General features: G+C 39.9%; 1 protein-coding gene across 1 annotated transcript in view; it reads right to left on the bottom strand.

Moving 5' to 3' along the window:
- The window catches only part of LOC136867494 (excitatory amino acid transporter), a 149,660-nt gene that overhangs the window by 46,007 nt on the left and 76,684 nt on the right, over nucleotides 1-26,969 (bottom strand). Inside the window, exon 5 of the mRNA XM_067144701.2 lies at nucleotides 25,723-25,930. Within this exon, the coding sequence (XP_067000802.2) occupies nucleotides 25,723-25,930 (208 nt within the window). The remainder of the gene's footprint in view (nucleotides 1-25,722; nucleotides 25,931-26,969) is intronic.

Raw genomic sequence — 26,969 nt, 5'->3', positions numbered from 1 at the left:
TCAAAGTATTCCCATCCGTGTCAATTGCACTCGAACTCACAAGAATACAATATATTTCCGAGCCCTCGTGATAACTGTTTGTCCGTATGACTCAAAGCAGCTTAGTTCTTGAGCATAGGTAGGCTTAACCTGTACATAAATTGTTCTTCCAGTAGGATTACCATTTCTTGACTCTATTATGATAAAGATACTATTATTAGTTATTAGGCCGGTTAGATGAGTGAAGAATGCCTCGAACTGCTTGAAAAAAAAACAAGCAGGTGAGAACGAGTGGAGAAATGAACAAATAAATTTGAAGAAAGAAAAGCTGGAAATCCAGAGAAGGCAACTAGCATTGAGGAACATAAGTTTGAAGTGGAAAAGGAGAGATTGCACAGAATAGAGATGGGAGAGAATCAGCAGGCCCTGATGGAGTAATCTCCTAGGGAAATAAATAGCCTGTATTATATTTTTGGGGATTAAATTATTCACATTAGATTCACATTTTATTAATATTTTATTTCATTATTAATCAACAGACTCTAATGAGCATGCTAACTGACCAGTTTTGAAACTAATAAACAAAATTAAGGCCATTTAAAGATAATTATTTACTGTAACACAAAAATTCTGCTAAATACCATTATTATATCATTGTCCCTACTATATAACAGCCCCTAATGGGCAGGGTTAGGCCTACTCACATCTTTAGAACTTAATTAAGCCTACTGAATGTTATAGTTATTCAAATTAAATAAACATGTAGTTAATATTCTTATTTTACTGCCTTGGATATTCAACAGACCCTAACGAGCATGGCAAGTGATCTCTTTAGAAGTTATTAAAGCCTATTTATTATAATTTTCACTGTAACACAAAAATTGTGCTAAATACCAATTCTTAAATCAACCATCACCTTCACTATACTGTATATCTTATTATTCACTGTAAGTAAAAATATCCTATAAACTGTTGTATCATAGTATTCACTTTAAAGAACATTTCCTATAAAATACTAAGAAATTATTATTTACCATTATAGATTTTACCATGGAATATTTGTAGCCCATTGTTAGTAGATTGTTATAAATATTAAATTATATATATGGTGTATTAATTATTGAGAGATATTGTTTCAAATACTCAAATATTCTGTCAAGGTTGGGGGAGAAATGTCAAAAATAATCCTGGTTGACTGCCATATAAACATGTATGACAGTTTGTTAAAATAACTGCACTGTTATACATTTTTTCAAGTTCCTCGAGTAACAGTTTTTGATTCTTCTTGAAATCAAGGAATGCAAATTCTCTCAATATTTTCCTGAAACCCCATTCCACACTTTGTCTCACATGACTCATGGCACTATTGAATGCCATTTGATCAGGAGTTAAGTTTTGGCTTGAATACGGTCTAAGGAGCAACTCCCTAAGTGGATATGAAGAATCTCCATACAATACAAATTTCTCACCATTGTTCAAATTCATTGTAGAAGTTAAAATTACGTAGTATTCCAGCATCATACATCCTTCCTGGAAATGGCCCTTTTAAACTAACAATAATACCATCAGGACACAAGACAGATTGATATTTGATACAATGTACTCGCTTGTGTCCAGAAAAGTTGTTTTCTTGATTTCTCACTGGCCTACATATTGCTGTTCAATCAATAAATCCCCAACAATTGTTAACTGGAACATTTTTGATGCAACAGCAGCAGAATAGTTACTTAATTTCTCCCTGTTTAACCACTTCAGATTATGCAAGTTAGTAAGTAGAGGTCCCCACTGCTGGTGAATAAAATTCATTAGACAACTGCAAATAATTGAAATATATGGTGCAGACACTCGAAATGTTCTTTCCAAATCAGTTAACCTATTTGGGTAGATACATGCAGAAAGCTTCCAAAGCTGAAAAATAATGACATTCATTAGATCTAAATACAGTATATGAAGACATGTGAAATGCTAATTCAGTAGATTCAGAGCTAGTAAACGTACCTGTTACAGTTCGGTTCTCTACTGTAATGCTTCTTGGTATATTTAAAGCATTCAACAGTTTATCGAAGCCATCTGTATGAAACCTAAAAGCTATCCTCGGGAGAAAAGTTGTCTATATTAAAACGTGGAAATTCCATTGATCTTATCCGTGGCCTTCCTACTCTCTCCGATAGAGATTGTAGCATCAAAATAGGAATATCATCTTCCAGATCACCAAGTAATGCAAGCTCCATGTTAATACAGCTGTTCGTGAAGTGACCTTCGGCAAGCGGAGAGTTACGATTTCTTCAGATTCTTCTCCGACGTTTAGCGGACGGTCAGAAGGTGCGCGAAAGGTGTTTAATAATAAGAATCAAGATCAAAATCGTATTTTTTAAAAAACATAATCTATATAAATAAAAATGAATCGCTAAATGTGTTGCTAAGCGCAAAACTCGGGAACGGCTGGACCAATTTGGCTAATTCTTTTTTTCATATATTCGTCGAAGTCCGAGTAAGGTTTTTACGAAGAGAAAACTGGGAATAATAACTGCTATTTTATATTCACTATATTTGTAATTTTTTCACTGCTGGTAAAGGAACGTTTCAACTCGACGTAGATAAGTTTGTTTTTAAATTTAAATGATAAGAAGTTGCACTATTTGTGTTTCTTTTCAGTCATGTTCAGAGATTTTTATGTGCAGGCACGAAAAAGTCAGTCGCTGGCCAACTTATTTGCTATTGAATTTCCATGGGGGGTCAAAGCGAGGCAAATGGTGTTCAGATATGGAAGTTATTTTTAAAACAAACCCCACGTTCTTATCTCGCTTAGTTCTCAGTTTGTGACAGAAATAATATCTCCTTGGGTTGTGGTTTCGCGCGGGCTGGCTGTCTGGCTACCTCGATTGTCGGTACTAGAGTTGGGTCGATTCGTGAACGAATCGTTCATTTGAACGACTCAAAATAAAGAATCGTGTGAATCGATTCGCGGTATGAATGAGTAGTCGTTCAAATGATTTGTTGTGAATCGTTGAATTTGGTGACTGTCGTTGTAGCCAACTCCGCACGAAGCTGGCAGCGAAGTTCGCGATGCGTGAGATGAGGGTAATGGTGAGGACGTATGTTTATAACACCTATGACCTGGCCTTCACGCTGTTGTAAGAAAAGCATTTCCGGCCTACAGTATGTATAACACAGAGATGAAACATCAGTTTTACATTTACTGTTTCATAGCCGACTATTCGTCATCGTTCCACATGAGCATTAATAAATACAGCTGGTAATAAGTACGATTTCCTAACATTTTGTACGGCTACAACGTGCTGCGCCGTAAAAGAAATAAAATATTGATGTAACTACATAATGTTTGACTGAGATGAACGAATCGCCTGTTAGAGGGTACAGCAAAGAACAGGTAGAAGGGGATAACAGTAGATCGAAACAATGATGTATGAAAACAATGAGTACATACCTTATGTTGGAAGATTTAGTAGACACATGATGCAAAATATATACTTGGAATTTAACTTGAGTTTATAAATTATAATTGAGGAACACTATCTTCGATAATTTTGTGTACGTAAGGCGTCATCTCGACTCAGTTAAAGTATTTCCAGCTCTGGAAAAAACACGCTCACACGGAACAGAACTACCAACAACACACAGTCGTCTTAACATGAGCTGGTACAGCCTTGCCACCACCTTCCTTGCCAGCAATGGTTCATCAATATACTTATCATATTCTATTATCGTGGCAGCCAGCGGCGTAACGGGGTTTGTGAACACTGGAGTCGAACTCTCCCCACAATAAATCTTCATCTGAGTCCTCTGCATGTTGTTGCTCCTCTGATTCCCTTACTACCTCATCGCAGGAAATTCTTACAGATGCAGCTTTTTGGATAAGCGATTGTTTCGCCTTATTGTACGCTGCAGTAGACAGAAAAGCTTGCTTCTTGAATCTGGGATCGAGCAACGTGGCTTCAGATAAAATGGTTCGGTCTTGAATGTCTTTGAACCGTTTATCAAGTTCGGTTTTAATTTTTGCAACCGCTGTTGACATTTCTTTTGGCTCATTAACATTTTCAATTTTCTCAAAATAATTATTTAAGCACCGAGCAAATAAAATCAGTTTGGAAACAGTCACTTGTTTCTCAGAGCTTACATCCTCGGTGATCTGTAAAAACGGTTTGAGAATTTTGCAAATTTCATCCAAAATATCAAAATCTTCACTGGTGAGAATGATCCCGGGATTCACTGGCGCCAAAGTTGACACAACAGATTCTCTATTTTTCACCACACTTTGAAACATAGCATAGGTGGAATTCCATCTGGTAGGCACCTCTTGCTTAAGAGTTTGCTCTGGAAGTCCCATTTGTTTCTGGATCCCTTTTAATCTAGAAAGAGCACGTGGACTCCGTTTAAAATATTCTACCACATCTTTCACTTTGGTTTTGAGCTCTTTAATATCCGCTATAGCGTTCTGCACTATGAGATTTAAAGTGTGCGCAAAACACGCAATGTGTTGATATCCTAGATTTCTTGCTGCTGCAATCATATTTGGTGCACTGTCAGACCCAACAGCAACAATTCCTGGCATACCCGCTTTATTTCATTGGCATGTTTTCTGCACTGTGGCTTTCGTTGTACACGAAACAGTCTGCACAATTTGGAGTTTCCATCCAAATAATGAACAGTTAAGGCAACATAACTTTCAGACGCTCCTGAGGTCCAACTGTCCGTGGTCACGCAATATGATGCTGGCCTTTATTTTGTCTTTAACATTATTATATGTCGAATCGAGAAGTACATTCCATAAAGTTTTTCGAGAAGGCAATACATAATTTGGATTTAAATGATGCAGCAATTCCCTAAACTCTGGCTGTTCAACTATTCTGAACGAATGATATTGTTTCACAATAAGTTTTAACACAATATTGTCCAACATTTTGCTTTTCGACACTGGAAGAGGTCTGGAAACAAAGTCGCGCATTTTGCTTTGTCCAGGTTTTTGCCTTTTGGCTGGTGGCTGCGATGATTCTTCGGTAGATGTTGAGGGTATAGGTCCAATGGCAGATGTTGAGGGCACCACAGCAGATGTTGAAGGCACAGATGACCTATATTCAACAACTCCTTCTTCTTCGGTATTGGGCTGCGGCATTTCCGGCGTAATAGCAGCAGTAGGATGCTTTGTTTTTAAGTGTCTAGTTGAATTTGAGGTGGTTCCAGCCTTAAAAGATTAACACCGGAACATATTTCACACTTAGCATGACCGGGACTTATCTCTAGAAAGTACTTCCAGATAAAACATGTTTTCCTATTACTCCGATCCATTTTGCTCACATACACAAGAAGCACAAAAGCTAGGCAAACCACCGAGGACTGAGTTGCTCAAGATATCACGTGACCAGTGTTGCCAACATAGCTTTTTCTCGCTAAATGTAGCTTATTTTAATCCTACGTTTAGCGGCAAGAAAAAAACAATCCCACTTAGAGAGATTGTAGGCTTTAGAAAATTGAGAAGATAGTATGTCGATCCAGGTCAATAAAACCTCGAGAAAACGAGTCGTGTTGTAATCATGAGCAACGTGCTCATGTTAACGTTTGTTGGTTGATGCTGCCGCAGAACGACCTACGCGGAGACATCCAAGTAGTTCGTTATCCAATTCATAGCATAATGCAATCTTACATGCAAAACGTCAAAAATATGCAAGAACCTATTTGTATCCATTGTAATTAATATAAGTAAGTAATTCAAATTGAAGAATACCAGGGACACATGCCCTCATGCTTAACCAGCCATTTTGTATCTGTAACCTCTAAGACACCATTCGTTCGCGAAGGTTCAATGGAGGCTCCACATCAATTGAGATTGTGTGTTGGACGTAATAATAAAACTCGTAGACGTCAGGACATGAATAAAGCTCTGATGAGTGTAATAGCTGCCTTTGTTCATCACGTGGTGGCGGAGTGCGGTATCACTGTCGACAGTCTCGCCATTAATCAGAATGATACGAGCAGGAGCAGAGAGAGGGGGGGGGGATCCTACTTGGAAGAATTTCTCCTTTATCACTGTTTTTATTTTCTTAAATATTGGCTTTTGAGAACGATGTTTCTCTGAAATATTGAAAGTGTGAATTTTCCTTTTAAGTGTTGCTGTGAATGATTTATTACGTATTTAACTTTTGGGCATAACCTCAAATCAATCAACCTTCATAATTTATTTAAATTTATGAGATGTCAAATAATCCAGATGTGATAAGTCATTCGCTTGTTGTTTATTCCTCGCAGACAGTGAATATAATTTGCTTCGTAATCCATGTCAGCATGGAATTTCATCTACATGTTGATATCAGTGGCATCCGGAAACAGTCTGGCTGCAATCAGGCGAGGTAATGACAGTTCCTACGGTAGACAACCACACATCAACACGTGGAGGCCCTTGCCATGCGTTCAGAAGTAACCCACTCATTCTCCAATCAACGTGGAGACCGCGGGCGGATACATGATGTATGTTTCCATCATTGTCTGTTCCCTCGATGACGGTAGAAATACTGGAATACACTTTGATGATGTAACATTATGGCACGTGTCGATGATTTCATTCCATCTCAGTTTTAGGCCTATTTACTATCCGTATGCTCACGGAACTTCAAAATACGTGAACTACTCATTTATAATTTTTGGTGAAATCTAGTATTACGAATTACTTTGTTTGACAAAACACAATAATTGAATTTCAATTTGAGATTCAGTATACTTTAATGTTGCTCGTGATATTTTGTATTTACACAGAGTAGTGACTAGTGAAGAAACCTTTCACGCATCTATGGATCTTTGGAATCATTCTCCGTCCGGCTTGAACGAGTCGCGAAAGAACTGGAAAAGAATCGTGAACGAATCGTGAGAATCGATTCGTAATGTATGAATGAATCGTTCGAATCGATTCTTGAAAATGAATCGTAATGCCCAACTCTAGTCGGTACGGATCTCGCCAAGTTATGCTCTCCAGACAGTCGCATGCAGTGTCGTGTTTTGTTATAGTTGGAGACCTTTGTTTACCCGGATTGTTTTTAAATCTTCGCTTTTCAACAAACACTTCTCAACAAACACTTCTCAACAAACAAGTTCATCGATTTCTTTGGTTGACTGGTTTATTTTGTGTGTGCTTCCATACACAGTATACTCATTTCAAGAAAGACTCATGCCGCCTATAAGACGCGGACGGAGCAACTTCGGTCGAAGAATTCGAAATGCTAGAAACCAAGCTAATTTTCATTCTAATCGGACTGCACAACAACGTGAAGAGCGAAATGAAACTGAAAGGATTCGAATATCACAAACCCGTGCAGCGCGTCGTTTAGCTAAAATTCGTGCAAGTTTGCATCGAGCTGCTTTCAGATACGATGTTTCAATTGAATATAGTGCCCACCAATGCGTTGCTATTGGATCTATGCACTCAGTTTGCCAAAATTGTAAGGCATTGAAATACAAAAATGAAGCCGCTGGATTGTGTTGCGGAAATTGCAAAGTGAAATTAGTGCCATTGATTCTACCACCAGATCCATTGTACTCATTGGTATCAAGAACAGGAACAGATTCCATACATTTCCTTACAAATGTCCAAATATATAACAACTGCTTTCAAATGTCTTCATTTCGGGCAACAAATGTACTTCGGGACAATTTCATGCCAACTTTCAAGGTAACATATAACATTGCTTTCTTTTAACATATACCGAGCTCGATAGCTGCAGTCGCTTAAGTGCGGCCAGTATCCAGTATTCGGGAGATAGTAGGTTCGAACCGCACTATCGGCAGGTCCGAAGATGGTTTTGCGCGGTTTCCCATTTTCATACCAGGCTGTACCTCAATTTAGGCCACAGCCGCTTCCTTCCCACTCCTAGCCCTTTCCTGTCCCATAGTCGCCATAAGACCAATCTGTATTGCTGCGCCGTAAAGCGACTAGCAAAAAAGAAAAAAAATCTTTTAACATATAACAAACAACGTGATCGAAGCAACCATTCTAACGGGGAAGTATAAAGGAGAAGACGTTTTGATACCATGCATCTCTATGATTCCGTCTGACATACCATTTTAATTTAAACGACTGCAGTTTCCAGTGCGGGTCGCTTTTGCTATAACCATAAATAAATCCCAGGGGCATTCATTGAGTGTTTGCAGCATTTACCTTCAAAACCCATGTTTCTCGCATGGCCAATTGTATGTTACCTGTTCCCGTGTTGGAAAACCATCAACTTTGTTTGTTTACGCGGCAGGTAATCAAACAAAATATATAGTGTACCTTAAAGTTTTACAATGAAAAATATCTTCATAGTGTTCATTGGAATCAGTGTTTTCTATGATAGTTATTTCTTACGAAGAAAGAGGAGTAACTTTTGCCACATTATCTTCACGCCATCAACTTATCAAATTACTTGATTTGCAACGGGGGATAATTAGCCTATGGCTCTGTGAGGGATTTGAAGACCTGCTGAACAGTTCCCATCTACAGCAGAGGAACAGTGGGCGTTCTGAACCACCTCGTCAGCATTTTGTTTACTGAGTCAGCACCCGAGGTCATTGACCCCGGTCACGTGACTATGACGTCATGCACACGTGCTCTTGTTTGTAAACAAAGCCACATGCTCTTGTTTGTAAACAAAGCCACGTACGTTTTTGACAGCTGCCATCCGCCATCTTGAATCGCTAACCTCAGCGCTGCCCTCTTTAAGGCACTAAATCTTTCGGGCGGGGAATTTGAATTCCACGTGCTTTTTTGTCAGCTGTCAAGCTGCCATCTTTATACAACAACGCATTGCTAACCTCAGTGCTGCCATCTTGACCGGATTAAACCTTATGGGTGCCACTTATGCACGTAGTGGCGGGCAATTTGAAAATTTCCGTCAGCTGTCATCAGCCATCTTGCATCACTAACCTCAGTGCTGCCTACTTTACGACACTAAACCTTACAGGCGGGAAAATTCCACGTGCTTTTTGACAGCTGTCATCTGCCATTTTGCACCAGTGCTGGCATCTTAACAGAGCAAAATCCTCATGGTTGCTACCTTAGGCTAACCTAATTATGCTTTATTGACTTCGGGGGAGTATAGGGAGTCATCTTTCCCCTACCTCGGACTAGATAAGTTGGTCCCAAGGGATTCCATATACGAAAGACTCCATGAACAGGTATGTCTGCCAGGTTTAATTTAGTGAGTATGTCGTGGTCTGAGATTGCAGGATCCACGCCGCGAAGGACACAACTGTACATGGTGGTGCGATCTGGTGGTGTTGATGACGGTTCTCGAGTGGCTTCTGCAGTGGGGCGATCTGGTGGCGGCGACAGAGATGATGGTCCTGGTGCGGAATTGGCGGAGGAGGATGACTGTGGCTCCCGTGGCGTTGCTTCGGCATCGGTGTTGGGGGACGAACTGTTGAAGTAGCGGGAAGGGATGCGAAGGAAAGTAGGCGCATCAAGGGGTGATGACAGAGGACGAATCGTTGTAGAAAGCGGTGAAAGATGGGAAAATGTTACTGTGGTGATAGGCAGGTAAGGATAAGCAAAGGCGGAGGTCGTAGTGGTCGTGGTGAGGATGGTGGTATTTGCCATGTTAGTTAGAGCGTAGCATAGGTTGGGGAGGCTGACTTCCAATGCGGTGTCGGCCTATGCTTTATTGGGTTCGGCAGAGAGCTTAAGTATAGGTGAAGAGCCCCCGGCCGAACAAAAATTAGGTTAGTTGATACGGAGTTCAAGATAGACACTTCTGAGAGGTCGATGAAAGACCGGGATACATTGACTTTAGTGATGGGAAGTGATTTGCAAACCTGCTACTAAATCACTGCTAGTGTGAAATCACAGTTCAACCTGCTAGCGGGTTGGCCTCACTAGCAGGTCTTAACTGCGATTGTGATGTTTCGCAGGCGGCAGCGCTGCGCTGCGAGAAATCCTTAAACTAACGTGATCAACCGACGTAAAACGCACAGCAAGGCCAATAATAGCAGTCAGTAGCAGTTAAGAAAGCAGTAGCAGATAACCTAATCAAGTACCGGCAGCGCTGCGCTGCGAGAAATCGATAAACTAACGTGATCAACCAGCGTGAAACGCGCAGCAAGGCCAATAGTAGCAGCCAATAGCAGTTAACAGACTAGCAGTTAAGAAAGCAGTAGCAACTAATCTAAATCAGTAATCACAGCATCACACTCACAAGTCCAAGTCTAACTGTGACCCACACCTGATCAACCAGCGTGAAACGCGCAGCAAGGCCAATAGTAGCAGCCAGTAGCAGTTAACAGACTAGCAGTTAAGAAAGCAGTAGCAACTAATCTAAATCAGTAATCACAGCATCACACTCACAAGTCCAAGTCTAACTGTGACCCACACCACAGTCGCAGTTGCGGCTGCGCTGTGATTGTAAACATTTATTGTCGACATTGTCATACGATCACAGGAAGGGAAAGTAATTAGAATCTGCGGCCGTGAAAGCCATCTTGCCCATTTTTGAAAGGAGCTATTGTCGTGTTGTGGGATTTATAACCTCCCAACCTGTGATTTATTTTAGTCTTCTCATTATATAATTCATTTTATTGGGTTGTGGCTTGTGGTTGTAGGTCTAAAAGTGAAAAATTGTGATGGTAGCAGTTGAGTTGACTAAGTATTTTGATAAGTGATTTATGACGTTGTAGGCATAATATTTTTCCTACTGTTTTTTGTTTTTACACTATTGTACAGTAGTACGGTACTAAAATTAGTGGTATTGCTAACAAGAGAAGTAGCAGCAGGCGAACACTGAGTGAGTTTTGGGCATTTTATCAGAATAATCTTTTCCTCCTCCTGTCTGACTCCTTGGCTGAGTGGTCAGCGTTGAGGCCTTCGGTTCAGAGGGGACCCGGGTTCGATTCCCAGCCGGTCGAGGATTTTAATCGCGTCATATTAATTCTTCTTGTATCTGTGAGATAGTGGGTTCGAACCCCACTGTCGATAGCCCTGAAGATGGTTTTCCGTAGTTTCCCATTTTCACACCAGGAAAATGCTGGGACTGTACCTCAATTAAGGCCACGGCCGTTTCCTTCCCACTCCTAGGCCTTTCCTGTCCCATCGTCGCCATAAGACCTATCTGTGTCGGTGCGACGTAAAGCAAATAGCAACAAAAATTATTCTAGCTTGGGGACTGGGTGTTTGTGTTTGTCCCAACACTTTCCTCTTCATTTTCACAAAACACGCTACACTACCAATCACCACAGAAACACGCAAATTACATCTTTCCATATAGAGTTGCGTCAGGAAGGGCATCCGGCCGTAAAACAGGGCAAAATCCACATGTGCGACGCAGTTCGCACCCACAATCCCACAGGTGTGGGAAAAGTGTCAGAAGAAGAAGAAGTAATTTTCTCCTCCTCACTCCCTGATTTTCTTCCTTAATGAGTAGGTCTATAATTCCAATATAATTATAGGCTTACCAATGATTTTGATAAAAGACAATTGGTTAACCTTCAAATCTATAAGAGTTTTTTCTGTACATTGCTCAGAATTCAAAAAGGATGGTATTTCTGTATCAGTCATGTCCACAGTAACAAGGAAATGCACTTTTTAATTTTCCGTAATGTCTGTCTGTATTACAGCATCACACTCAAAGGTCTTTTTTTTTTTTTTTTTTTTGCTATGGGCTTTACGTCGCACCGACACAGATAGGTCTTATGGCGACGATGGGATAGGAAAGGCCTAGGAGTTGGAAGGAAGCGGCCGTGGCCTTAATTAAGGTACAGCCCCAGCATTTGCCTGGTGTGAAAATGGGAAACCACGGAAAACCATCTTCAGGGCTGCCGATAGTGGGATTCGAACCTACTATCTCCCGGATGCAAGCTCACAGCCGCGCGCCTCTACTCAAAGGTCTAACTGTGATCCACACCAAAGTCGCAGTTGCATGTATATACACGCATCACGAGAAAACCGCTGAAGAGAATTTAATGAAAATCGGTATGCAAAATCGGGGAATAAGTAGCTACAATCCAGGCCATAAATCATTTTATTCACGCTGAGTGAAATGGTAGTTTGCGGAAAGGCCTAACATTTAATTCTCATATATTTATGTTATTAGTGGTCGTATCTTAATGGAAATCGGTAAGTCGGGGAATAAGTCATTATAATCTAGGCTATAAATAATTGTATTCATGCTGAGAATAATGGTAGTTTAGGGAAAGGCCTAAAATTCAATTCTCAAATATGTATTAGTGGTCCTGTCTTAATGAAAATCGGTATGCAAAATCGGGGAATATATTGCTATAATCGAGGCCATAACTAATTTTACTCACGCTGAGTGAAATGGTAGTTTAGGGGAAGGCCTACAATTTAATTCTCAAATATTTATGTTAATAGTGGTCGTATCGATAAATACTGCATAACTAAAGTTACATAGTGTTAAATTTCCGATCATGTATGTCTTGTATATTGTTACCGTACCGGTTATGATCACAGATATATTCATGAATTTGGATTTTTATTACTAAGTCCATATCAGCGCCGAGTCACGAAAAAAATAGGTAAACAGAATTTAATGAAAATCGGTATGTAAAGTCGGAGAATAAGGAACTACAGTCTACGCTATAAATAATTTTTATAAGCCGCCCTAATAGGCTATAGCAGAGTGGAAAAAAAACAACTAAATGTGAAGGGCTACAATATAGAAAGCTCATAAAATTGATCAACAATAACATTACATAGAACATTGTTTGCTGTGACGTGCTTTGTGTCTTCTGTTGCCACCCATCTCCGATAGTTAGGATTGCTACTGCGTACCGAGTATTTTTTTTAATTTGTTTTACGTCGCAACGAAACAGATAGGTCTTACGGCGACGATGGGATATGAAAGAGCTAGGAGTGTGAAGTAAGCGTTCTTGGCCTTAATTAAGGTACAGCCCCAGCATTCGTCTGGTGTGAAAATGGGAAACCACGGAATACCATCTTCAGGGCTGCCGATAGTAGAGTTCGAATCCACTATCTCCCGGATGCAAACTCACAACTGCGCACTCCTAACCACACGGCCAACTCGCCGGGTCATACCGAGTGTAACAGCCTACCTGAATATTGGCGGAAAGTAGCTGGGGAGTTATTTAACTTTCTTCTTTAGCATGCTATTCCTCTGGTTCATACATTTTCTGATGCTACTGGTACATAATACACTGGTTCATCATAGCATTCGAGCTGCTCAATCCCTTCTTTGAGGCACTGACTCGAATGAGCAGTGTGCATATTTAACGGAAAGTTGGTAGAGAATCTTCACGGATGTCTACGGCCTGGTCATTCCAGCTCTGGAACTTTGGACTGTTAGATCGGCACCTTAGTACTGTCGGTTAAAAGTGAGAAAATCTGCAGTTTTTAATTTGATCGAGTATTTTATATGATAATGTTGCTTTTAATTGCTACATTCCTACTGATTATTTTGTAATAACCTATGTTGACTTCTGTTAGGAAAACCACAAATTCAGTCTTTCTGAAAATCCCGTAGGGAATCACGGGCACATCAACTAGCAATTATAAATAAAATAGTCCTTGTTGATTCGTACGGTGGCGTACTTTTTGAAAAAAGATAATGTATATAACTGTTTAAAATATGATTCTGAAAATGAGTATTTGTTTTCAGCGTTAGCGCGAGTTCGCCCGTGCTCCTCGGTACTCCTGTAGGCCGCAGAGTGATGATGGTCATATTTCGAGTGGCCTTGTATCCTAGGTGGCGTTGGCTGAATCACAGTTAATCACAGTTAAAAATCACTGCTACTTCAAAATAGCAATCACAGTTTGACCTGTGAGTGTAAAATCACTGCTAGTCACACCACTAATTGACTTACACTTGTATTTATACCCAGAGAATGCTTAGATCATCATGTGCGCGCGCACCTCCTGCTATCTACTGCTCATCGATCTGCGCACACATGTGATTGCTGCACACTCTAGCGGAAGAAGATTAGTACGTTAGTCGATGCAAGCATTTATCGATAGGTGTGCGTACACGCTCTAGCGGTAGAAAATAAAAACTTACGTTTACATGATATCGCTTGTAGCTATCTCGACAGATTCTGACCTTATTGCTACAACACGTGTTTAGTATACTGAATGAAACATAACAAGACAAGAATCGAACACTGTACTTGATGTCGAACATGTGTTTAAGACGAATGGAACACGATACTCGGTGTCGTTACTTTCAACATGTTAAGAAAAATAATATTGCTTACTGCAATGTTAACAAGAATTCTGAACAGCTTGCGCAAGATAGCGGCTGTTGTAACCTCCTCCGCCGCCGCTACCCCTTCCTGCTCTGTTAAGACATATCTCTATCGAACGTAGAACGCGATTTTATGCATAAGGCAGTGATTTGCCTTGTCTTGTCTGAAAATCAAAAATTCATACCGCGTAGCTAACTCGCTCAGTAAACAATAGAGCAAAAGTACATCTTCAATGATTTGCCTTGTTTTGTGTGAAAATTAAAAGAACATACCGCCTAGCCAACTCGCTCACCGCATGCTAACACGCTCAGTAATTGCAAATACATGGATTATCGACTAGAACACTGATACACGTCATGCAAAAAAATTAAATTAAAAACCCATACTGCGTAGCCAACTCGCTCAGTAAACGATACAGTAAATGTACATCTTCAATGATTTGCCTTGTTTTGTGTGAAAATAAAAAACATACCGCCTAGCCAACTCGCTCACTGCATGCTAACACGCTCAGTAATTGAAAATACACGGATTATCGACTAGAACACTGATACACGTCACTCTTTTTTTCGAAACACTCGGACAAGAATGTTGCGAGATAGCACTTACACACACACACACACACACACACACACACACACACACACACACACACACACAGAGATATATGAATTTCCTAAGATACTTACATAAGGGGGTAGAGGAAAAAAGATTAAATTCATAATTTTTTTGCATGTAGTCTGCTCGAAGTTATAAAGGCAAATGAGAACAGTACTGCTACTGTGTGTGCGGAAGTGACACGGCAAAAATATACATTACCTTGATCGCCTACACATGATGGATACTGCAATTCAATATCCCGGTCCTAGCGTCAGGAAGGGCATCCGGCCGTAAAACAGATTCTTGCTGAGCAGAAAAGGTAGCAGTCCCCCTAGCATTTGCCTGGTGTAAAATTAGCAGAGCTGACAACCGTGTAGTTTGAACCCCGCTACTGTATAACGCTGTTCATCGTAATAGGCGAACACTGCTCGCAAATCCCGGTCAGGAAGGGCATCCGGCTGTAAAACAGATTCTTGCGATTTAGAATCCCAGTCTTGGCGTCAGGAAGGGCAACCGACCATAAAACAGATTATTGTAATTTAAAATCCCCGGTATATAGACTTTTGGCGTTAAGAAGGGCATCCGGCTGTAAAACAGATTGTTAAGAAGAAAGGGCAGCGGTTGTAGCCACCTGCCTAGCATTTACACTGTAGTTCGAACCCCCGGTATTTAGGCTATGTGCCAGCAGTGGGTTTCGAATAAGGAGTAGGCTATGTTCTAACACCGGGTTAGAGATGCGTAAGCCCCTCTTGCCAAGAAATATCATAGGTGTGTGTGTTTTACAGAAACGTTGTGAGCTTCAAGCTGGCAGCAAGAGTCGACCCAGCGCGGGCGCACGAATGCGATGAATTGGCAACTCTCTTCCGGTACAATGTCTAACCCGCTCGCTCGCTAACTCTATCATAAGTTAATTACACACACACAGCTCTAAGGTGTTGTTTTCGGGCCGGGCTGAGTAGCTCAGAGGCGCTGGCCAGGTTCAATCGCGGCACAAATACGTCCGCCTCGTTTTTACTGGCAGAACTTCTATATTCCGGCACCTCGGCGTCTCGTGTTGTTCTTACCCTAGCTCAAAGGTCGCTAACAGGCAGGGAATACCGTAGATGTGGGCTTGCTCAGTTTCCGAGGATCGCTTCTATATAAAACTCAGCTCAGCGTCCCTGTCTACCTACAGGCAAGGGATACCGTAGATGATGACTCCCTCTCTGTTTGCTCAGGCAGGTGATACTGTAGATGTGGGCTTAGCTCAGTGCCCGAGGATCGCTTCTACATAAAACTCAGCTCAGCGCCCCTGTCTACCTACAGCCAAGGGATACCGTAGATGATGACTCCCTCTCTTTTTGCTCAGCCCTATCTAAGTTCAGAGGTCGAGGATCGCGCGCTGGCCTTGTAACCCCAGGTTCGATCCGCTAGTATAATACATCAGCCTGCAGAACTCCTAAATTCGACGTCTCTGAAAACAGCAGGTTCGATCCTGGCTCAGTTTGGTGGTGCTCAAATACGTTAGCTTCGTGTTGGTAGCAGTACTGGTAAATTCCGGCACCTCGGCGTCTTCAAGTTCGATCCTGGCATAGTCCGATAGTGCTTAAATACGCTAACACCGTTTACTAGCAGAACTCATAAATTCCGTTACCTCGGCGTCTCCAAGTTCGATCCTAGCTCAGTCTAAATGTACTCGGTAAATTTACAGAGAACTCTTGATGCATACATTTTTTATTACAACTGTAGTGCAGACGTTACAACTGTAGTGCACACGTCTGCACATTCCATAGCCCGCCTAGTAACAAGTCTGCGCGAAGCGCAGACAGTTCTCCGTGTGTGTTAAGTGTGTGTGCATATACAATTCCTCTACTTTATCGCCTACCGTTTAGTGTAAAACAAAAGGTAAGATTAATTCTTTGATTATTATTATTATTATTATTATTATTATTATTATTATTATTATTATTTACCATTTCTTTTTTCTTTGTTTTTAGAAAATCACCGTCTGCTGTGAATATTATTCCTGTAACCATTCTTCAGTTTGCAGCCTTCAACTTAAAGTAAGCCTAAACTGTTGGTTAGTGTTTGCATTTTTGTTCGAAAGCAAATTCTACGCTAGGCAATAAAGATCTGTGTAAAGATAGCTAGGCTAGCTGTTGGCGAACCGACTTGCCCTTTCATATCCTATCATCACTATGTGTGAGGCAAGTGCTGTGTATGTAAACGTGAGAATGTGCTAGCTACTTCCAGACAGTTAGATGACATTTATAACAGGTTAGCTGTTAACAAACTAACTTACCCTTTCCTATCTCATCATCACAAGTGCTTCTACGCAAGGCAATAAACATCTTCGAGTTGCAAGTTTTTAAAGATAGCTAGGCTAGCTGTTGACGAACCGACTTGCCCTTTCATATCCCATCATCACTATGTATGAGGCAAGTGCTTCTACGCTAGGCAATAAGCATCTTCGAGTTGCATGTTTGTAAAGATAACTAGGCTAGCCGTTGACGAACCGACTTGCCCTTTCCTATCCTATCATCACTATGTGGGATGCAAGTGCTGCTATCATTCAGACATACATTAATTTCTTTTTCTAGGTACATCGAGAATTATCATCGTTATTTATCCGAGTTGCAGTCTTCAATTGTTATTCATCTAAGTCGCAGTTTTGAAAAGTGCATATCTTAAGGTATGTTTCGATCTTTTTTTATCGATCTCATATGTTTGCATAGCTCTTTAAAATCTAAAAAATAGTATTCTGCCTTTTTTGTAGAAAAATAAAACGCATTAACCAGACGGCTCAGTAATCTTCAGAGATTTAAAAATTTCGGGAAAGAATTTTTCGTGCCTGTGACGACTTCTACCCAGTGTGCTAACTATATCTTGCGTTATTAGTTATGTTGGTGCGTAACTATAACTATGAATTGGGAACTATACATACATGTTTTTCATCGCGTATTCTAAGCGGCATTATACGAAATTCATCAAATATTTTAGATCCAAATTCTTTCTTACTCTTTCGCTATAATGTCTTCGAATAAAAAGTCACTTTTTTGCTGACTATGCATATGGCGCTTAAACTTAACGCTAGTCTTGCATGTTCTTTCATTCTTTTAAAAGATAATCAGGAAATTAATGAAACATTTTACATTTCTTCTAAAATGACGAAACTCTTATGTTCAGACAATATTTCGGAATGGTTTCGCAAACACATCGTTGACACACTGCTAGCTAAATTTCAAAAGTTTGAAGAAGGAGCAAGTAATAAGACACTTGAAAGTATTTTGCATCTTCAAATTAATGTGTGCAAATTCGACCCCTTCAATTCAGCTAGGCGACACATTCAACTCCCTCCAGCGATTGTAAATAAGAAAGCAGCCATCAATATTCAAAATAACGATGACTATTGCTTTCTATGGTGCATCGCCATGGCATTGAAACCAGCAACATGTTATTATTCAAGAACTTCTCAGTATAAGGACATGTTTATCGAGTTACAGCAGTCATTAAATTTTGAAGGTGTTTCTTTTCCTATGGATTTAGCAAACATTTCTACGTTTGAAAAAACAATCCAAATTTTTCTTTTTCTGTATACGGTGTCGACGGAGACCGTATTGTAGGGCCACCTTACTCCGCTTCTTCTCCCATACATCTTCATCTTTTATACGTTTGCAATGAAACTACAAGCCAGTACTGCTTAATATCTAATCTTTCCCGTCTGTTAAACTCTCGACTTTCAATACACCATGGGAAAGCGATGTTTGCAGTACTTTACGACAGATAGCTTGTTAGCCACACATGTTAAAGATTGCACAACACATCCTGCCGTAAACCTTGTTCTGCCAACCACGTAAAATGCAGAAATGAAGTTTGAGAATTATTATCGAAAGGAACCTGTTCTCTTCACGGTGTATGCAGATTTTGAATGTATTACTGTTCCTTTTCAACGTTGCCAACCCGACATGAGCGAATCTTACACGGATTATGTGCAAAAGCACACTCCGTTTTCAGTAGCTTACAAAGTCGTTTCTTCATACGATGCATCTCTACCCTTTTTTTAAGATGTATCGAGGCGAAAACTGCAGAGCTTGGTTGTTGAATGAATTAAAACAGCGGAACGCGTTCATACGCTTATTTCGCAACCAGTGCCCATTCAAATGAGGCTAGATGAAATGACTTTGCATGATGAAAGTGATGAATGTCACATCTGTAAACAGCCGATTATTTCACCACAGATTAAGGTTAGAGACCACTGTCACTTTACCGGGAAATATCGTGGACCTGCACATGATTTGTGCAATCTTTTATATCGTGTACCTAAATTTATTCCATGCTTTTTCCATAATTTGTCAGGTTACGACAATCACTATATCGTTCGTGAATTTGCGCAATTAAATTGTACAAAGTTCACTGCAATTGCGCTAAATCATGAACGGTTTATTTCATTCAATTATCGTGTAGACGATATTAGCATTCGCTTTCTAGATTCCTACAAATTTATGAACTTCTCACTTGATACACTTGTAAATGGGCTTTCCAGCGGCGACTTGAAGTACATTCGTGAGTATTTTCCAGATCCTGAACAATTTAAACTTTGTATAAGGAAAGATGTTCTGCCCTATCACTACATTCGGAGCTTTCAAACATTAGAAGAAACAAAATTACCTCCTCAGTCTGCATTTACAATGTGTTAAGTGAATGTAGCACGCCGTCACTCAGCTCATCGTCATACGATAAACATGCGGTATCTATTTCTGATGAAGACTATTTGCATGCCTGCCCGGTGTGGTCAACGTTTCATCTACAGACCTTAGGTCAATATGCTGACTTGTATTTGAAGGTAGATACACTTTTACTCTGTGATGTGTTTGAGGACTTTCTTAAAATGTTTTTATCTATTTACGGATTAGACCCTTGCTATTACTACACAACACCTGGCCTATCGTGGGATGCGATGCTCAAGTGTACCCGTGTTCAACTTGATCTTCTAACGGATGTCGACATGCTTTTGTTTTTTGAACGCGGCATTCGCTGCGGACTCGTTTCGCTGGTCAAAAGGCATGCCATCGCGAATAATCCCTACCTCGACAACTATAATTCAGAGAAAGAAGATTCTTATCTGATGTATTTCGATGTCAACAATCTGTATGGGTGGGCCAAGTCACAGCCAATACCGTGTAAAAATTTTGTATGGCTAACAGAAATTGAAATTCAACATTTTGATGTTTTTGAGGCTGCTAAAGATCCTCATCGCAGCTACGTGCTGGAATCATCTTTTGCATACCCTTCTCATCTGCACGATTCACATTCTGACCTTCGTTTCTGCGTTGAAAGAATAATTCCACCTAACGATACCTCGAAACACACTAAACTGCTAGCCACTCTTTTTTTTCAAAAAAGCGCTATGTTATCCACATCCAATGTCTTGTTCAATGTCTCGAATACGGCTTACAGTTAGAGTGTATTCATCGTATCGTTGCGTTTAAGCAGGAAGCATGGCTTAAACCGTACATGGATTTGAATACTGAACATCGTCAACGTGCTACAACAACATTTGAGAGTACGTTTTTCAAACTGATGAATAACTCGATCTATGGCAAAAGCATGGAAAATGTAGGCAAACATGGCGACATTCATTTAATTAATCAAAGGAATGGGCGATATGGCGTGCGCAAGTACACCTCAAAACCAAATTTTAAAGTCTATCATGTTATTGATCGTGACCTTATTTCTGTTGAAAGGAAAAAAGCAGAGATCGTCTATGCCAAGCCAATTTATTTGGAATGGCCATACTTGATTTTTCAAAATTAAAAAAGTATGATTTTCATTATGGATTTGCAAACAACAGTTTTCTGATCTTACACCTTTGTATATGGATACAGATAGTTTCATTTATCGTATTCGGAAGACAGACGTCTACGTTGTGATGCGAAACCATTCGCAATACTTTGACACTTCTTTCTTTTCCCATAGTAATCCGTTTAACATTCGGCCGCAAAACAAGAAAGTCATAGGGCTTATGAAAGATGAATGCGGCATGAATATCATGACTGAGTTTATTGGTTTAGTACCAAAAATGTGTACCTATGACACTCAAAATTCGCAGTCTGTTAAAAATGCCAAAGGCGTACGTTCAAGCGTCGTTAGCCGTTTACAACTTCAACACTATCGCGATGTACTTACCTCTAGAAATGCCGCTTTCTGTATGCAAAATAGGATTCAATCACTTAAGCATCATGTGTATACGATTGAACGAAACAAATGTTCATTGCTTCCTTGCGATGACAAACGTGTATCGGATAGCGATCCCCTTACCAGTGTTCCATGGGGGTACAGCATCAACTAAAAACTTGTACATACAAGAAGGTACACGAGAATTTTAAGATAAATCTTGTACATATAAGAATTGCATCGAGAAGGGAAACAGTATACGAACATCACTACGACAAATGATTCAAGGTAAAACTTGTACATACAAGATGTAAATAAATAATGTTCTTTTATTTTAGATTAGGTATTACCTTATCCTCCTCCTCCCGCTCCTTCTTCTTGTAAGTTTTGTTTATTACTCAGAAGAGAAGAGGTTGTATGTCAAGAAAGAAGGTGTTTAGCAGATTCGTAAGTATGTTATCTTCTTAGAGAAGCAGCTTAGTAAGTATGTTGAAGAGATTTTTTTAACAGTGTTCTGTTCTAGTCTTGCAGTGCAGTGATCTGAACATCATCTATAGTATGTAATTCTACTCATAATATGTTTTTAACAGCAGCTTCGTAAGTGTGTGTACAAGTCTAAACATGCACAATGACGTCATCGCTGCAGCACGTGCACACTCTTACCTTGACGTCGTTACAGTAATGCATGTTTAAGCGTGTTCGATAAAGCTGTGTCTTGACAAAAAGAAGAAAGAGCAGCTTAGTAAGTATGATGAGAAGGGAATCTTTTCTGAACAGTGTTTGATTCTAGTCTTGCAATGCAGTGTTTTACAACATCGAACTATAGTATGCGATTTTGTATTCTCAACACTTGTTGTAATATGTTTTGAACAGTAGTATGTAGTCAAGTCTAATCATGCACAATGATGTTATTGTTGCACACTCTTGCCTTCGCGATGCATGTTCGATAAAGCTATGCCTTGACAGAGGAGGAGGAGGAGGTAGAGGAAGCAGAGGAAGTAGGGGAGGAGGAGGTGGAGGAGGTAGCCATAACAGCCACCGCCATCTTGTGTAGTAACCTCTAAGTAGTAATTAGCGTCGGGAGGGGCATCTTGTTGTAAACTCAGGATGGTCTCCTTCAAGATGGCAGATGAGAGGTTAGGTTCGCAAATGCATTCAAGTTGATGATAGCTAACGGAATTTTTTTCAAATTATCCGCCACCACAATTCAAATGTAGTATCTGAAGATAGCAGCACGGTGCTCTGTTTATTAATGATGGCATCTGGATAGAATTTCAAATTGCCACCACCACATGTTAAATGTATGTAGCTAAAGATGGCAGCATGGTGCTTTGTTAATTAAATATGGCGGATAACAGCTGTTTAGAATTTTTCAAATTACCCGCTACTACGTGCGTAGGATAGTAACCGTAAAGATAGCAGCACGGTGCTCCCTTGATTAAAGATGGCGGATGACAGCTGTCAAAAGCACGTAGAATTTTTCAAATTATCTGCCGCTTACATTTCACAGGTAGTAGCTAAAGATGGCAGCACTGAAGTTTGCGTTACAAGATGGAGGACGACAGCTGACAGATTTTTTCAAATTACCCGCAGTACCAAAAAGATAGCAGCACTAAGGTAAGCGATGCAAGATGGCGGATGAGAGCTGTTACGTAGAAATTACCACCACCACATTTCAAAGGCAAGTAGCTAAAGAGGGCAGCCCTGGGGTTAGCGATGCAAGATGGCGGATGACAGCTGTCAAAAAAGCACGTGGATTTTAAATTACCCGCAGTACCGTAAAGATAGCTGCACTAAGGTTGTGGAATTTTTCAAATTGTCCGCCACCACATTTCAAAGATAAGTAGCTAAATAGGGCAGCACTAAGGTTAGCGATGCAAGATGGCGGATGACAGCTGTCACGTGGAAATTGCCCGCCACCACATTTCAAAGGTATGTAGCTAAAGAGGGCAGCACGGTGCTCTGTTGATTAAAGATGGCAGCTTGTCAAAAAAGCACATAGAATTTTCAAATTGCCGCCTCCACATTTCATAGGTAAGTAGCTAAAGATGGCAGCACGATGCTCTGTTGATTAAAGATGGCTGCTGTCGGCTGTCAAAAAAGCACGTGGCTTTGTTTACCAATTCAAATCTCGCGCTAGTATGGTTTAGTTGGCAGCACTGAGGTTTAGGCCCGTCAAGATAGCAGCACTGAGATTAGCGATGCGTTGTTCTCGATGTCAGCTGTCAAAAGCACGTGGCTGTCAAAAAGCACGTGGCATTGTTTACTGATTCAAATCTCGCGCTAGTACGGTTTAGTTGGCAGCACTGAGGTTTAGGCCCGTCAAGATAGCAGCAGTGAGGTTAGCGATGCGTTGTTGTCGATAACAGCTGTCAAAAAGCACGTGGCTTTGTTTGCAAACAAGAGTACGTGGCTTTGTTTAGAAATCATAGCACGTAGTGATGACGTCACGGGGTCAATGACCTTGGCCGGGATCAATGACCTCGGGTGCTGACTCAGCAAAAAAATGCTGACGAGGTGGTTCAGAATGCCCGCTGTTCCTCTACTATCTACGTTACAGTCATTCAGGGTTATTTCTGGGTAGTGATATGCTGTGACCTATTTAAGCATTTCCTTATTCACAATCAAGACATTTATACTGCAGGTAATGAAAACACGTTTTTCCAGTAGTTTGTTATTAACTTTTGGTAGCAGTAGAAAATTAACTAATATGATGTTGATAATGTAGTCATTTGCATTGTTCTGATTTTTGCGTGCAGTACAGACTGAATTTCAGTTCGTTCCATTGTCATTTATTTTTGACAGAACGTCTTTCGGGTCAGCTAGTGTTGAATAAAATAATCTAGAAAGATGGTCAAGTGACCTGTAATTATTTGTTACGTAAGATAAAAGTCAATAGCATATGGATATCAAATGAGATGGTCCATAGAGGTCCAATATCAACATTGTATATTAACCTTCAACTACAGCCCCGTTCTTCTTCATCAAAGTGAACCACAACATCACCATATGCTATTGACTTTTAACTTTTATCTTACGTAAGAAATAATTACAAGTCACTTGACCATCTTTCAACATTATTTTATTCAACGTTGTTTAAAAAAGTACGATTTTGATCGTGATTCTTATTATTATCCAGTCCTAATCGCTAGTCGGTCAACGTCATTTTATAGCAACTTTACCACTTGTCTATAAAAATGTTGCTTTATTCACTTTACGTATAATGATTGTCTTCCAATGTCACTATTGCAAATACATTCACCAAATGTAAACTTCTCACTCACAACATAGCTTTAAAACCAACATTGTACTAGTCTTTTACCATAAGTTAATTTCCTTCAAGTCTCTTCAAGGCTTTTTATAAATTAGTTTTATTTTAATGTAAATCAGGTGCCTGATTTTATTTCAAGGTTAAACACATGGCTGATGATGCCTATACGTAAGGCGAAACATGTACCATTTTAATTAACATGTCAATGTAATTAAACAAAGCAAGGTTTATTGATTTGATTAGGTGGCCAAATTAATAAAATAACTTATTGTTATTATTTCAAATACCATCAATACGGATAAAAAATTATATTCTTCCTTCATTCCACGTTCCGGATCACTACTTGAAATAGCACTGCATCGAGCAAATACCTGCACCTATTCATTCCTCGTCACTGCTTCGAAGTTGTGGAATACGATCCCGGGAGATATTAAAAAGTCCCGCCCGTGCAAGACCTTTAAAATAGCTGACTCCAGTGAATGTAAGAGTGAATGAACCCAAAAATTTGATTATTAGATTGAAGTATCTTAGGCTATCCCCTTTACGCTTTTACTGCCCTCATTTAATGACAATGCATTGTTCTTAGAAATAGATAACGTAGTAACATGCTTTTCAATGAACTCAGATTATAACATACTCGTAGTAATATTCAGTTCATTTTTTCTTACCTCATATTAAGTCAAGTTTTCCTTTAAGCTAGTTAGTAGTTATATTATTTAGTTATTAATTCGACATCTTTCTGTCACTGTCCACTCTGTATTTATCCCATAAATTTTTCATCAATACTAAGGTAAATTAATTGTATTATTGTTATTCCTTATCTGATTTACTCGTCTTATTTCAGAAACTGTAATTATTGATCACCATGATAGTTATCAATGCTGTAAAAGTGTAAAAATTGTGTGCGGTTAAGTGTAGGAAAGGGCCAACAATTCTAACTTCAGCACTTTATAAAGACACAAATAAATAAATAAATAAATAAATAAATAAATAAATAAATAAATAAATAAATAAATAAATAAATAAATAAATAAATAAATAAATAAATAAATAAATAAATATGTAAACACTCGTTAACTGTAACATAGAGATAAATATACCTAACTTTGCCAGATTAAATCAATCAATCAATCAATCAATCAATCAATCAATCAATCAATCAATCAATCAATCAATCAATCAATCAATCAATCAATCAATCAATCAATCAATCAATCAATCAATCAATCAATCAATCAATCAATCAATGAACTTCGTCGCGTAGCGGGGAATATACTCCATGCTTTGATCTCTACTGAACTAAACTCATCGGTAACACCCTACTGATCAACTTTCCTAGTCTGTACCGCCACCAGCAGACCGAATTACAAGACGTTACCACGCCAATCGAATTTCAAAATCGAACATCTCAACTGTTTTTCGTGAGAATACAAGCATAGTCAATGAATACTGGTATAATGAAACGATATGCAGCATTCCAAGTAAGTGTGTCCTGATCCTGATAATGCCCGTGATGTTTGATCACTTACCTGACTATATCGAGGATAGCGTCCATAGTGGATACTTTGGTTTCAGTGTCTCCAGCTTCCACATGGGTCTTGATGCTGGGGTCTCCGGGGTGGATCACCAGCACCAGCACGATACCAACCACGGCGGCGAGCACGGTCGTGGTGATGTAGTAAAGGAGCGCCCTCATCCCCATGCGGCCAGAGCAGCGAGCGTCCAGCTGCGCCATGCCTGTGTACAAAAACTCACCTTAATAAACTTCTAGAGACGAACAAAAACATCTTCTGCTCTCGGTTGACCCATCCGCCCCGACATTCAACTCGATAAAAGAGATGATTGCATGGAACAAAAACGAATACTGTTCGGCGAAATATGTGTGTAGAAGGCGTCCGTCTGTTTGGAGCTTCTGTTGCATTCCGACCAGGTTGTCCAGCTTAAAATAATCTCTATGTATTCGTCGCTGCTGATCACATTAGCCATTGCCGATATGCAGACAGCAAATACAGTGCGGCTGTACCATACACCAGCCTAGAACTATGCAGTCGGAAACGATGTTTACGAATGCAAGGGATGCATTCGACCGGCAGCGCAGAGTAACATGCTGCGAGTGTGACTCTGTTTCTTATCTCTTCATATTCTGAGGTAACCTGCCCGCTGGCAGTACTTCCCCTGTTAAAATCAGTTGGTAGACACCACACACATAACTTATGTATGCGGGACATTTATAAGTAGAAAGTACGGCGTCCGTGAGCCACCTGGTATATTCATCTCACCTCATCTCCGATCCTGTATCAAAGACGCGAAACTAAGAGGTAGACAAACACCTACACGTCCATACACTAAGCAAAGGGACAAATATGGAGAATGTTCAAGCAAATTTACTCTTCCGCCTGCTCTATATACTGTATCTATATATTCAAAGAGTTTATTAAAACAACTTTGGAAAATCCGTCCGTCCGTTCTACTAGAGCGATTTGCTTCATTGTTATTTTATTCCCTCCGGAATTAGGCAAAACAATATGACTACGACAGGCTTATCACCTGCCAGTGAATCATGAGCCATTGATAGGTCTCTAAGTTCAGCCAACTTTAAGTAATCCTAAAATCAAATCATTGAATAATCATTGATCACTCCAATAATTGCAGGCGAAGTTTTACCCTAACCCGCAGTGCACTATGTACTTAGTGGGTTGCTAAGCGACTAACACTTTCGTTAATATACCCTTCCTCTAATCACGGAAGAATACTATTCTCTGCTAGATACTCTTTG

The sequence above is a fragment of the Anabrus simplex genome, chromosome 3 (assembly GCF_040414725.1).
Source record: "Anabrus simplex isolate iqAnaSimp1 chromosome 3, ASM4041472v1, whole genome shotgun sequence".
NCBI classification, from domain to species: Eukaryota; Metazoa; Arthropoda; class Insecta; order Orthoptera; family Tettigoniidae; genus Anabrus; species Anabrus simplex.
The sequence above is the reverse complement of the archived record's forward strand: the minus strand, read 5'-3'. Positions and strand labels throughout refer to the sequence as shown.